Genomic DNA, 12510 nt, shown 5'->3' with positions numbered 1-12510 from the left:
CTTTTAAGTCTTTCTTAATTAATAGATTTTAATTAATTATTAATATTAACACAAGAATATATGATTTATTTTTTCTATTACCTATATATTAATGAAATTTAATTTCGAGAATATATAATCTATTTATTTCTATTACATATCTATTATACATCTATATAATCTATTACCAATATAAAAAATTCAATGTTTTTATAATTGTGATTTATCTTTTTATGTCCTACATTAATTTATAGATTTTCATTAATTAATAAATTTTAATTATTAGTGAGGTGCATGACACTCAAAAATCAATCAAAAAATATTTAATTCAGTCACATCGAATAAAAATATAATAGAATAATAAACTGTCAGTCCAAATATTAGCTTTGGAAGTTATTTGAATGAAATATAATTTTCATTTTTTCTTCTAATTTCAGCTTATGGTTAGCTTGGTCTCACATAACTATTTTATACAGATACCCAAATGAGGTATTTCTTTAAAAGATTGAGTTGATTTGTGTAATTGTCGGAATTGTCGTTCCATCTATTAATCGTATATTGGTTTTTTCTAACTTTAATATTGTCTTGTGTATTATTTTATAACTAATATATATTATATTATATATTATAATCATTACATCATATAAGTTTTGCGCATCAATTTAAGGAAAAAAAACATTTCAAACAATTGTATACATGATTATTTTCTGAAATAATTTAACCACTCACTTTAAAAAAATCAATTTAATAGTATTATTATTTTAAAAATTAACAACAATGAAATTTAACAGATAAAATCGTTTCTCATCTTCATGATTACACCAAGTGCTTTAATTTAACACATAAATATCATCAGTGCTAAATAAATTATTATAAAGATTTCACTATATTCAAATATTCATAAACAAATCAAAACATATTCAATTATCATAAGTTTTGTAACGTGTAATTAATAAACAACTATTATATATTTAATTGTATATCACATAATTAGTCTAACGAAGATAATAATTGGGGTAGCTGAAGAGAAAAATAGCTAATATTAATGAAATAAATGGAAATTACTTCAAAGCCAATAGTTAATATCATTTGTCACGATGATTATTAATAATTTTAAATCAGATTCAATCCTATACGGCAGACCATGCACTCACTTCACTAGCCAAAGAACAGTTTTACACGTCCGTAGTAAAGACATACTAATAATGACAAATCTTGATGTGATGCTGATTGATATGTTCTGACATGATCAAAAAAATATAGTAGTCAAAGTATTTATCATTCGACAAAGATATCAAATTTCAACAAGACATAACTCAAAGACTGTTCAAAAGTTAAATTTCAAAAATGCACAAGTGACTACTTTTCAAATGCTATATTTCTTTAAAACAGATAATAGCATTCTTTTCGGACCACCAGTTATGTACTAACAATATGAATATGGAATTACAGGAAACTATGGTACATAGCTTGATTTTTTCAAATGTTATTCAACAATTTTAGCAGCTTTTAAAGTGTGACAAAAGTTACTTATATGAAATCCAATCGTTAAGGAAATAAATTCTTGTTATCCAAATGTAAACTCAAATATTGAGTTGATAATGCGGAAAAAAAAAACTTTAGTCACTGAGTTGCAAGAAGCCAAATTTAGGCAAACTTAATTTTCGCTTCAGAGAATTTGACCATTTAGCAAGTAATTCAAGTTACACTAATGATCAAAGCATGTTTCCATTTTATTTATTTTGATATTTACATATATTTTTTTAATCGAATAATATAATTATGCACATGTATCATTGGCATCATCAAGAAGATTCGATCATTAAATAATTTTCAAAAACAAGATGACGTTGTTATTCACCGGAGGGAAGTAGTTTTGTTCAACACTTTGTGAAGCTGAATATCGAGATCGTCCCAAGGTATTGCAACTATAATTAACTTTACATGCTTAAAAACATTTAATTATTTTGTATACTTTCTCACAATTACTTTTTCAAGTATCAGATAACAATACTGATTCAAGATGAAAATGAAATAACTAGGGTGACGTTGTTCAAAGAGATTGCTGAGACATTTATTGGTTGCTCTATCAAAAAATAATTGACATGCATACTAAGATGAATTAAAATATTTATTTGAATAATATTATAATAATCCAATAAATATTGCCAAAAACTACAAATTTTATATTGCATAAAAAATTAATTATAAAATTAATTTGGAGCATTTAACAATATTTGATCAACCAAGAAAATAAGATCACAATTTTCTTTTCAAATTAGACAAGTCTGTCTCGACTAAAAATGGAATAACAGCAATAATTATGGATGGATTTGAGAAACCACAACTCAAGAGAAATAATGATAAAAAGCAAAGAACTGAAACATCAATGAAATACAAAATGAAGATAAGTAAAGAACGAACGCAAACAAACGGACAAAACAAGTACAACATGAAGATAAGAAGACAACAAACATTAAGGAAATGACAAAACCACAGAAAAAGAAACAAAATTCATCATGTTTCAAAGGAGAAACCATAAAAATTCAAGATAATGAAAAAATAGATGATTTCATTAAAATGATAAGGAAATTTAGACAAAACAGTCACATAGAGATGACCCAAAAACTGAAAATTAAATAAGAAAAAATTTGATAATGCTTTTTTATATTATGAATTTTCAATAGAAAATGGTTCTTTCGATTTCATTCAATATAAGTGTTTTATGTTCACTTACTCGTTACAACGTTTATCCACCACGTGCAACGCACGTGTTACTTGCTAGTGTTTTGAAATAGTGAAAATATACTTTCGAATTAAACATGATTCCATTCATCAACCCTTGTATTAACGTCGAAATAGATAGGCAGAATTATTTCTAGAGTATTGGCGTTAATCATCATGCAATTTGAATTTATCATGAATGGTTTAAAATATGTTTATATAAAAAAATTGTGTCCAGCAGAATACAAATGATTGTTAATTAGATAACTTTATCTGAAAAAATATATTATTTTAGCAAAATTTGGTAGAAATTTAACGTAATGAATAACTAAATTCGATTTACATATCCACAAACACAATACGTAAATGAATTCTAATATCTAGCCACTCATATTGAATTTTAGACTGGAGTTGGCTAGATCCCACGAACACGATAAAACAGATATCTTCTGAACCCTTATAAAATTGTATAAATAATGTATTTTTTTGAATAAATGTATAGCTTTAATGACCCTATATTCCATTATTTATAGATTTCTCTAATAATCATTAAAAAAAACTCTAGATTTGGCAAATCTTGATGATGTTCATTCGGGATATAGTAAATCAAATCTGAAGATAGTTGCCATTTTAATATAGATAATATTCCTGATTTACTTTCTTTGAAATATTATATATTTATCATATTTATCTTAATGAAGTATGTTGAATATAATTAAATTATTTTATGAACTTAAATAAAATAATCTAACATTCTCCCACTTGGTCGGCATATTTCAAATGACTGAATAATCAAGAAATTAATCATCATTCAAAGTTAAGAAACAAAAACATGAATCATGGTGACAAGTACTCTTATACTGACTATTATCTTCCATGTATCACATATGTTGGATCAATTAATTTTGGTGATTCCAAACTAAACTGATAATGAGCTAAATTGAACTGAAGTATTTTAAGACAAAATCCGTTTGAATCTTCACTGATATCATTGATAGCTGAAGACCAACTTGATTAAAAGATAGTTGAGTAAATGAATAAACATTCTCTGAATAATCGGTTATACTACTAAGAGTTACAAAACTGAATTATTTGATAAAATCTTCTGTACTAACAGTCTCTGAATTGTCAGAAATATGCGAGTACTATCTACAGTGTACGAATTGTCATAGAGGACAGTGACGTGAAAAAGACAGGGATTAACGGCTACCATATTTGGAACATATATAATATTAAAAAGTTCTCTTGAGAAAAAATCAAGGGAACTTTCAAAACTCTTACAAAAGATCACATCACAAGATAGAATATGTTGATGAAGATAATCTATGTTTCAACTGTGGAAAAGTTTCATATTTGACTGCTCAAAGCTCAAGAAAGATGATGTAGACCAACTGATCAAGATAAGTGGTCCTTTGACAAGAAGAAAAATTTCAAATAAGACAAAAAACCATTCAGAAAGAAACATGATCAGAAAGCTCTGGTGGGCGAAGACAGTAAAGCCAAGTGGACAAATTTTGATTGTTCCACTACCCCACAAACTCATCATCCAACCCGACATGATTTCCTATCGAAGTTAGACACCAAACACTACGTGCAACTAGACAGGAAACCAGAACACGGATCACCTCCTCTGGAACATTATGGCAAATGGGTCACCATTTGCACACCTCTGCTCGACGCCGTTGCAAAGCTTTCATTGTGGGTACGCTACCAGAAAGTGTTCGCCATAGAAATTACGAATCTTAGTAGGGACTCGTAATTTCATTTGAATTTCCAATTGATATTCTGATTATCTTGAATTGTACCAGAGTTCCTCATTAAGACCATATATCCACTCTTAACCGTGTATTTGTCCTTTCCATCTTCGCCCCACATCCCTGTATCTTCACAATTCCTCCTACTCAGATAGAAAAAATCAAATTTTGGTCGCTCTCATTGAATAGATCTTTAACTAGCTCAACTTTCCATTAGATCTCCCTCTGCCGACCTCAAAGAAGAAAAAATAGCATTTTGAAATTCTGGAACACTTACTGTCTCAGTATACAGGTTGATAGGATCGGAAACCAAGGGTCTTCCCATATCAGTAAGAAATCCCTAACCAATGCGCTTACGCAACCCTCTTCGAATAAAATCTTGGGATGTTAAAATACTTCTCCACACCAAGCTTGGATTATAACCAATCCTTGCATCTAAAAACGTACCACAGGAGTATCGAGCCTTCAAAACTTTTGATACTAAAGAATGTTGATCCGTTGCAAATTTCCATCCTTGTTTGCCTAAGAGAGCTACATTATATTCATGAATCCATTTGAATCCCATACCACCCTCAACCTTACTTCGGCACAATTTGTCCCAGCTTTTCCACCTGAGACCACCTTCTTGACTTCCTTTTTCCCCCCATAAAAAAGAATACATCATTCTTTCTAGCTCTTCACAAAGGATCAAAGGTATAGCAAACACATTCATAACATAGGTGGTAAGAACTTCCTAACCTGCTGTAGACAACTTGTTTTTCCATCCAATCATTCTGCGATAGCTTCTTTGAAAGCAAGAGTTTGTAACTTTCATGATCGACGCAGCTTAGTCATCCTCAAAATACGTTTCGCACTAAATGGTTAATAATATGCTATCCTTTGATAATACCCTCGAAGCATCCAATGGTCAAGATTTTTCGGTCACATACCCCGGGGTAGCATCGAATTTTTTGGTGCTAACGGGCATATTTCAGTAGGCCAAAGGATGGCATATATATACATGTTTATGCTATAATTGAACTGCTGGATTTAAACAGGTATATCTTTCTATCTGAAAACCAAAATGGATACATGAAAGTTCAAGAAGACTGTGTACAAGGCAAATGTTTCAAGTACTCAAAGTCCCAGGATTCACAATACATGACAAGAAAGCAACCAAAAGATAAAATGGAGCGGCCAAATTTCATACAGAAATAAACATAAAATTTGGATCTCTCATTCTTGGGAAGCTGCGCCATTTGGTGCAGTGTCCATAGGCTCTTCATCGCCTGCATCCTCCGTTTTGTCCCCTTTTTTACCTGCTTAACACATTTCACTTAAAGATTACCCACCAATTCACCGCAAAAGAAAGAAAATTAAACTGCACTGAGAATATAGGAATAGAGAAACAATCTTAAGATTATATACGAGAACATGAATTACTGCAGGAAGAATTGGGTCAACGACCCTGTAAAAATTTGAAATAAAAAAATAACTCCGTTTGTGAAAATATTATTGTGCAATGGGTTGCATCAAGTGTTTTTAATCAAAGATTGTTTAAATAAATATGGAGGGTAGTTAATAAATTTAACGACGCTGCTTTCTGGCCGAGGTAAAACTGACCTTTCTTCTTCTTGCCACCACCTTTCTTCTTTGACTTCGTTGCCAATGCCAACCAGGATTTAATCTCGGGATCATCAACTGTCTTGGTGGGTTGAAGATCCTGTAGAGGATGCGATGTGATTCGATCTGAACCATTTGGCATCAGCAAAACAGTGAACTTGATGTGAGCAACCAGGTCACCTGCAATACAAGTAGTTAGGCACCAAAACACGTGCAGTGAAAATGAATCATAAGTAACCATAGATATCCTGATACATGAGAAGCAAAAGAAGATTCGTTCACCAATATGTTAGGACCATACCCGGCTTCTCATGAAGAACTGGATACGGCTGCAAAAGCTCATGATTCACACATTCTACAAGGCCCAAACGAGCACGCTTCTCCTCTAAAGCCCTGTTCCATGTTATATCCTGCTCGTTATCCCCACCGACTAAAAGAAACGATGCCTAGTTGTTAACACACTTGAAGCTTGCATCAGGTAGAACAAAACTAACCTAGCCGAAAACGGCATGATTGGGAACTTCTGGCTAATCTCACTAAATATGAACCGAGATGCTTTCATCTTCAGGTGATAATTCTTGTCAACAGCTCTTTTATATATAGTTGTTTGTTTCTCATCCAACAATTTTGGCTGCAGGTTCCATGATAAATTCCATGACCAACATTAGAGCAAACGTATTAAATATTGCAAAAATAATAGTTAAAATCATCCAACATCATGACCACCTTGCCTTCACCAGTGCTTGTAACGATGTCAACAGAATACACCTCGTTTTCCTCAAACTCAGCTTCATCAACTCTTGTATCAGTGCCAGAGACACTTAACACAACCTTATTTCCATCAATCACAAATTGTTTCATTTGATGACTTAAAACTCCTTCAACTATCTTGCAGTCATATGCAGCGGCAACCTTTTGAATGGCTTCAGTGACATCTTTGTTCTACCATCGATTAAAAATTATAAATGAGAAGTAAAATTGACAAACTATATCAGCTATGACAACCACATAATAACTGACGAGCACTTCTAAATTTTCACCAACAATTTACTGAGCTTGTAGCATCTATAGATTCCCAAGACAATTTTACTAAATCACCATGTCCCCAATTCATTGACAATCTTAGTAATTGGCATTTGACAATGTAAGGAGATGCATACAATTGTCATTTAGGCTTAACAAGATGACAGAACTGAGAGTGTAAACATCAGTCCCAAACATCAGATATGCAGCCTTAGATAAATATTGGCAGCAGGGAAAGGAGGAAACCAATATAAAAAATTGCTGACCTCGGCAAAGTTGCCTTTCCAACCCTCGTAAATATTTATCTACTGGTGATATAACCTAGATCTCGGATAACATTTGTTACGGGCTTTTATGAGTGGTAATGATAATGGGCTGGATTCAAATAGGAATCATATAAAACATACGTGATAGAATTAAATGGGTGGGGTAGTTATTTTGTGTGAGAATATATAGGTGCATGGGGCAGTTATTTTGGGATAGATGTGTATTTTTATACGGTTGTTGCAAGCATTTCTAGGGGGAGATAAATTTATTCTCTTAGAATATTTTCTGCTCTAGGGGTCATTCTCCTTGTGCGAATTGATAATTTCTTAAGTAATTTTCTGTTTTAGTCAATGAAATTACAGATTTCTTTGTATCTGTGGTTTGAGTTCCTAACAACATTTATTACAAATATACAGATAAATTGGAAAAGTGTAACAGTCAAGTGGAACTTAAATGTTTTGAAAAATATGAGTTAACCGACGAAAATATGTAAATTTGAAATTGCTCGCCAGATAAACATGGACAAAGAAGATTTAAGAAAATATCTCTATCAGATTAACTATGATTAAACAGATTCATAGGATGCTAGATCCACTTTCATGAATAGCATCATCACGTAGAGAATAACTTCAACCCTTCAAAAGAATATTCTCTCAAAGTAAAACCAGCCAATGGATTCGGCTCATGGGACTTCAATTCAAAACTAGACATCAGAAAATTTGTGCAATAATGATTAATTGAATTAAAAAAAATACGAGGAAACGTAATTCCTAATTTATTTGTAAGGCAACTATAGAAATAATTGCTAAAGCGTTCCCATGTTAACATAGTAATTAAAGGTGCACCGCGCACCAAGCCGCCGATGGCCTTGGAGCCGAAGACGCAAGGCAAAGAAGCTCCTTTTAAAAGGTGACTCTATCACACATCGAGGGAAAAGTTGGCGTATACTATTTATTAAACAGTTCTATACAAAATTTGAATATAAAAAATTCGAATATAACGGAAAATACCCATAAAATCAACATTTTTATACATCATTGTCTTTCAGCAGAAGCTATAAAATCAACATTTTTATACATCATTGTCATTCAGCAGAAGCTACACGTTTTTTAAAAATTAACGGATAATACCCATAAGATCAAAATTTCAACCAATAACCAAAATGATTTGCAAAAAGTGTAACAAGATAATAAACGAGTAAGTTTCCGTTAATATAACAATTAAACGTTTAGGTATCAATATTACTAGCTAGCATGCCCGAAGAGCACCTTTGAAAATCATTAATTGTTACAGACAAGACTGGTGGTCTTGTACAGGTAAGTATATCACCAATCAAATTATTCAAGATTCCTCATAGCATCGTTAATCAGATTACAACATTAACACCTTCAACATATACTGATTCATAAAAAGAAAACCTATCTACACATTAAAGCCACACACAAATCGCGAAGTTACGGAATTAAATATTGCATAATCATCTTGACAAATGGCTACAGAAAATTATTAAATTAAAAAAGTAACAGAATATAACAGAAATTTAATTGTGTTCGACGTTACCATCTATAAACTAGAAATAGTCATATTATTTTCCAAACGTGACAGTTATTGACAAAAATTGTGAATTCGAATAGGAAACCAAACTACAAAATGCAATTATATTTCAGCAGCATAACACTTGTATTAAACCAATACACAAACCGTTACGGGTCAAAAGAAGAAACTAAAACTTAAACAAAAGAAAAAATTCAAGGAAAAGTGAAAAAAAAAAACCTTTTTTCCTGGCCGCATGAGCCTCAGAGCGACCTCGGAAGCAGTATTTGCAGCAGCAATGACATCAGCTGCCCGGCCGGTGACAGCTCCTTGTGAAAGCACATGGGTATGTGCAACAACAGCAATAAAGCCATCTATGTGACACCCCATATCACTGCAATTAAGAAACCAATCATGTGATATACAAAAATCCCAATTTCAAGATAAGATGAAATCATTTCACTCTGAATGTGGCAAAAGCATAAATTTGTGTGCAGGTAAGTTGGCAAAACTTACATTTTCAATATATCTCCATCTTCCAACACGGTCTCATCACTGGCCAATGGTGAAAAATGGCAGATCGTGTTGTTCACTGAGATACAAGTAGGAAATGCAACACCCCTTTCTATCTTCTTCTTCACATTCTTATACGTGTTCCCAGTCTGCCTGAAATTAAAAAAAAATGATTTGAATACAAAGTAAACAAGTTTTACAATAAAATATGAAAAACAATATTCAAATTAAATCAAACTGCTTACTCTCTGACGAAAGCATCTCCTTTCTCACAGAGGTCAACAATCTTCACTTTCGGTTTGCATTCTGACAACACTAATTGCAATGCCTCTGCACAGAATTTACCAAAAATCCATCAAACACCCAAACAAAATGAGACCCAAAAATAAAAGCCATAAAAAAAATGCAACCTCCCAATAACAACTGTCAAATCCCCAAAACTACAAACATACCAACGATATCGCACACACAATTACATGTAAAGAGAAAATGAAGCGCTAAACTCACTGTTAACAATCTCGGCAGCGGATTTGTATTTGGTTACAACTTCAGGAGAGGTGAGATCCAACTCCTTCTCCTCTCTTTCCTCGTCCGACATCGATTCAATCTTCAAAAACAAAAAACATCAATCCATATCATTTTCCACATGAATTAAAGCCTATACACATAAAATTGAAGATATAAAAGCTACAAACTTAGGGTGCGTAGCGTATAGAAATTGGGGGGAAACACGTACCAGTTCAAAGTTGAGGCGGTTATCGATTGTGAAGAAGGCAGCAAAAGAATTAGGGCTAGAACTCGGTGGTGAGGTGTGCACAGTCGCAGCTTGCTTTATATATAATTTGGTGTTCCACTTTGCAAAGCGTCTGCTGGCTGGGCGTAGGGTTTTGGAAATTTCCCGCCGCTTACATTTCATTTATTTTTTATATATATATATATATATATAGACACACACACACACATGCATAATATTATCTTGTAATAAAAAAATATTCATTCATAAAATATAGAGTATATATAGCATAAATTCAAATGTAAATAATATGGACATATTATATTACAAATTTCTGTATCAGAAGATTAAAATGTTTTAACTAATAATTACTTAATATAATTCGTGCAATTGTTATTATGTATGTTGATCTTCTGTTGCGGAGTTGTGCGTTTTTTATACAAGATTATCAAGTGATCTTTCAACTGATGTAAAAAATTTTCAAATTTATCTGACAATATTAGATGCCCGCAAAATGATCAATTGATGATCTTGCATAAAAAGTTACATATCACCACGTGTCGTGCTTACCCCAAGTCCCAATAGAGAATCCAAACCCCGTTATTAGTTATATATTTTTAGCTTCTATTAGATTCTAGACTCTTAATAATTTTTTTAATTAAGTGAGAGCTCACTGAAAGTTGTTAAAAATTTAGAAAGTTTTATTTTTTAGTTGCATGGTAGACTACCCACTCAAAATCGATTACTCTTTAATATACAAGGAAAAGTATAAACAATTAATACAAAAATTATCAATTCAAATTATTGAAAACTTATCCGCAGGGGATGTTTATTGCCAATTGGAGCGATGGGGGCAGTCCCCTGACAGTGTTGCCTTGTGTATGTCCCAGTGCGAAGTTGAGGACTAATAGTCACATGAAACAAATCTGTTGCTTCTACCAGGTGTCCGCAAAAGTGGGAGGGGGACCACAAAGAAAATAAATAAAACGTGGACTGCGCATCTGTTGAACAAAATGAAATTTCGTGGAAATTTCAGAAGACGCGTTTTATACGTGTCTTCATATTGACAGAGGCTCTATAAATAGAGCTCCCCCTTTTCATTTTGAAATCATCCCTTCTTCGAGTTTTCTCTCCTCTTATAACATTCTATAATATTTATGAGGTGTTTGTTATCCTGTATTAAGAGAGTGTGTGTTCTCTTTGGAAACACAGTGATAGAGTTGTACACCACAAAATATTATAGTGGAATTCTTTTCATCTTGCCCGTGGTTTTTACCCTAATAATTTTTAGGGGTTTTCTACGTAAATCTCGGTGTCCAGTTTATTCTTTATTTTCGGGTTTTATTATCTCAAATTACCGCAAGTGGGACCAACACCAGGCTCGTCCATCCCACGGCTTCTTCTTGAACCTCTGGCTGAATCCATGGATATATAGCTCGAAAACTTCCGTAGACCATCGAGCTCCATCGCCACTTCTTTCATGGTCGGCCACTCCTCGCCGTGTGGTTTAAGGCATCTCTCTTTATGAGTTCAGTGACGGCCTAGAGTTGCTCTAAACTCCCTTCGATTAAAGATTTGGAACAGGAGGTCGGACTTTAATGACATCAAGAAAAATCTGATAGAGTGCTCACTGGTGTTTGATTACTGGTGTTTGATCAATGGGGACTAATCTTGAAGACCCAAAATCTGATATTTTGCAAAATATGATGATATGTTTCATCATGTTTTGGTTTCGTCGAAGAGTATGTTTTGGCGACTAAAAGTCTCCCACGAGAGCCAAGGTATCACCCCACTATGATGTCATGTATGTGATGAAACGTCCCATGTGAAACATATTCTTATGCTAATAAAAGGACCTCGATCTCCAAATAACAACCCAAAAGTGTCACCACGTTTCGATGGTTGATTTGAATCAAGTGAAGGGAAATAATATTCTCGACTTTGATTTTTATAATTCCCGATATTTTTAATTATTTCTCTAAAAATATTTTTCCTTGTTGATTTAATTGAGTAGATTATTTTATGTGATTTTGCCTTTCTTAGATAAGGAGATAATCATTTAAAAGTAGTTGAGATATGGTATTTATGGGAATGATTTAAAGAGATATGATATCAATGTTTAAATAGAGTTTATTTCTAATTAAACTCTTACTTTCTTTATGATACTAGGTTTCCTTGTGGAGATAAAAGTCTACATCTATAAATAAGAGATCAAGGACATCATTGGCTCTCTCTTTTCTCTCGGCTTCTTCATTAAGAATAATCATACACACACTTGTGCATGCCGAGAATATAAAAGAAATAATCTGTCAAGGATCGTGCTGGTTTTCGGAGAGTGGTGATCGCGTGTTGCCTTGAATGTTGGAGACATCTGCAGACAAC

At 32.8% G+C, this 12510-nt stretch overlaps 1 protein-coding gene across 2 annotated transcripts; it reads right to left on the bottom strand.

The window, feature by feature from the left end:
• Positions 1–5467: 5467 nt before the first annotated feature.
• Positions 5468–10299, bottom strand: LOC140963562 (ERBB-3 BINDING PROTEIN 1). Of its 2 annotated transcripts, none has more exons than XM_073422938.1 (10): positions 10132–10299; positions 9903–10002; positions 9641–9725; positions 9399–9548; positions 9123–9276; positions 6786–7001; positions 6554–6690; positions 6361–6452; positions 6060–6239; positions 5468–5755 (listed from the first exon to the last, which is right to left on the bottom strand). In XM_073422938.1, exons 2-10 carry the CDS (start codon positions 9991–9993, stop codon positions 5673–5675), a joined length of 1188 nt encoding a protein of 395 aa, XP_073279039.1. In that variant the 5' UTR covers positions 9994–10002; positions 10132–10299; the 3' UTR covers positions 5468–5672. The 2 variants fall into 2 exon arrangements, with proteins under 2 accessions (XP_073279039.1, XP_073279038.1); XM_073422937.1 differs by having other exon boundaries at positions 10091–10215.
• Between the last annotated feature and the right edge of the window lie 2211 nt (positions 10300–12510).

This window comes from Primulina huaijiensis, chromosome 17 (assembly GCF_012295235.1).
Source record: "Primulina huaijiensis isolate GDHJ02 chromosome 17, ASM1229523v2, whole genome shotgun sequence".
NCBI classification, from domain to species: Eukaryota; Viridiplantae; Streptophyta; class Magnoliopsida; order Lamiales; family Gesneriaceae; genus Primulina; species Primulina huaijiensis.
The sequence above is the reverse complement of the archived record's forward strand: the minus strand, read 5'-3'. Positions and strand labels throughout refer to the sequence as shown.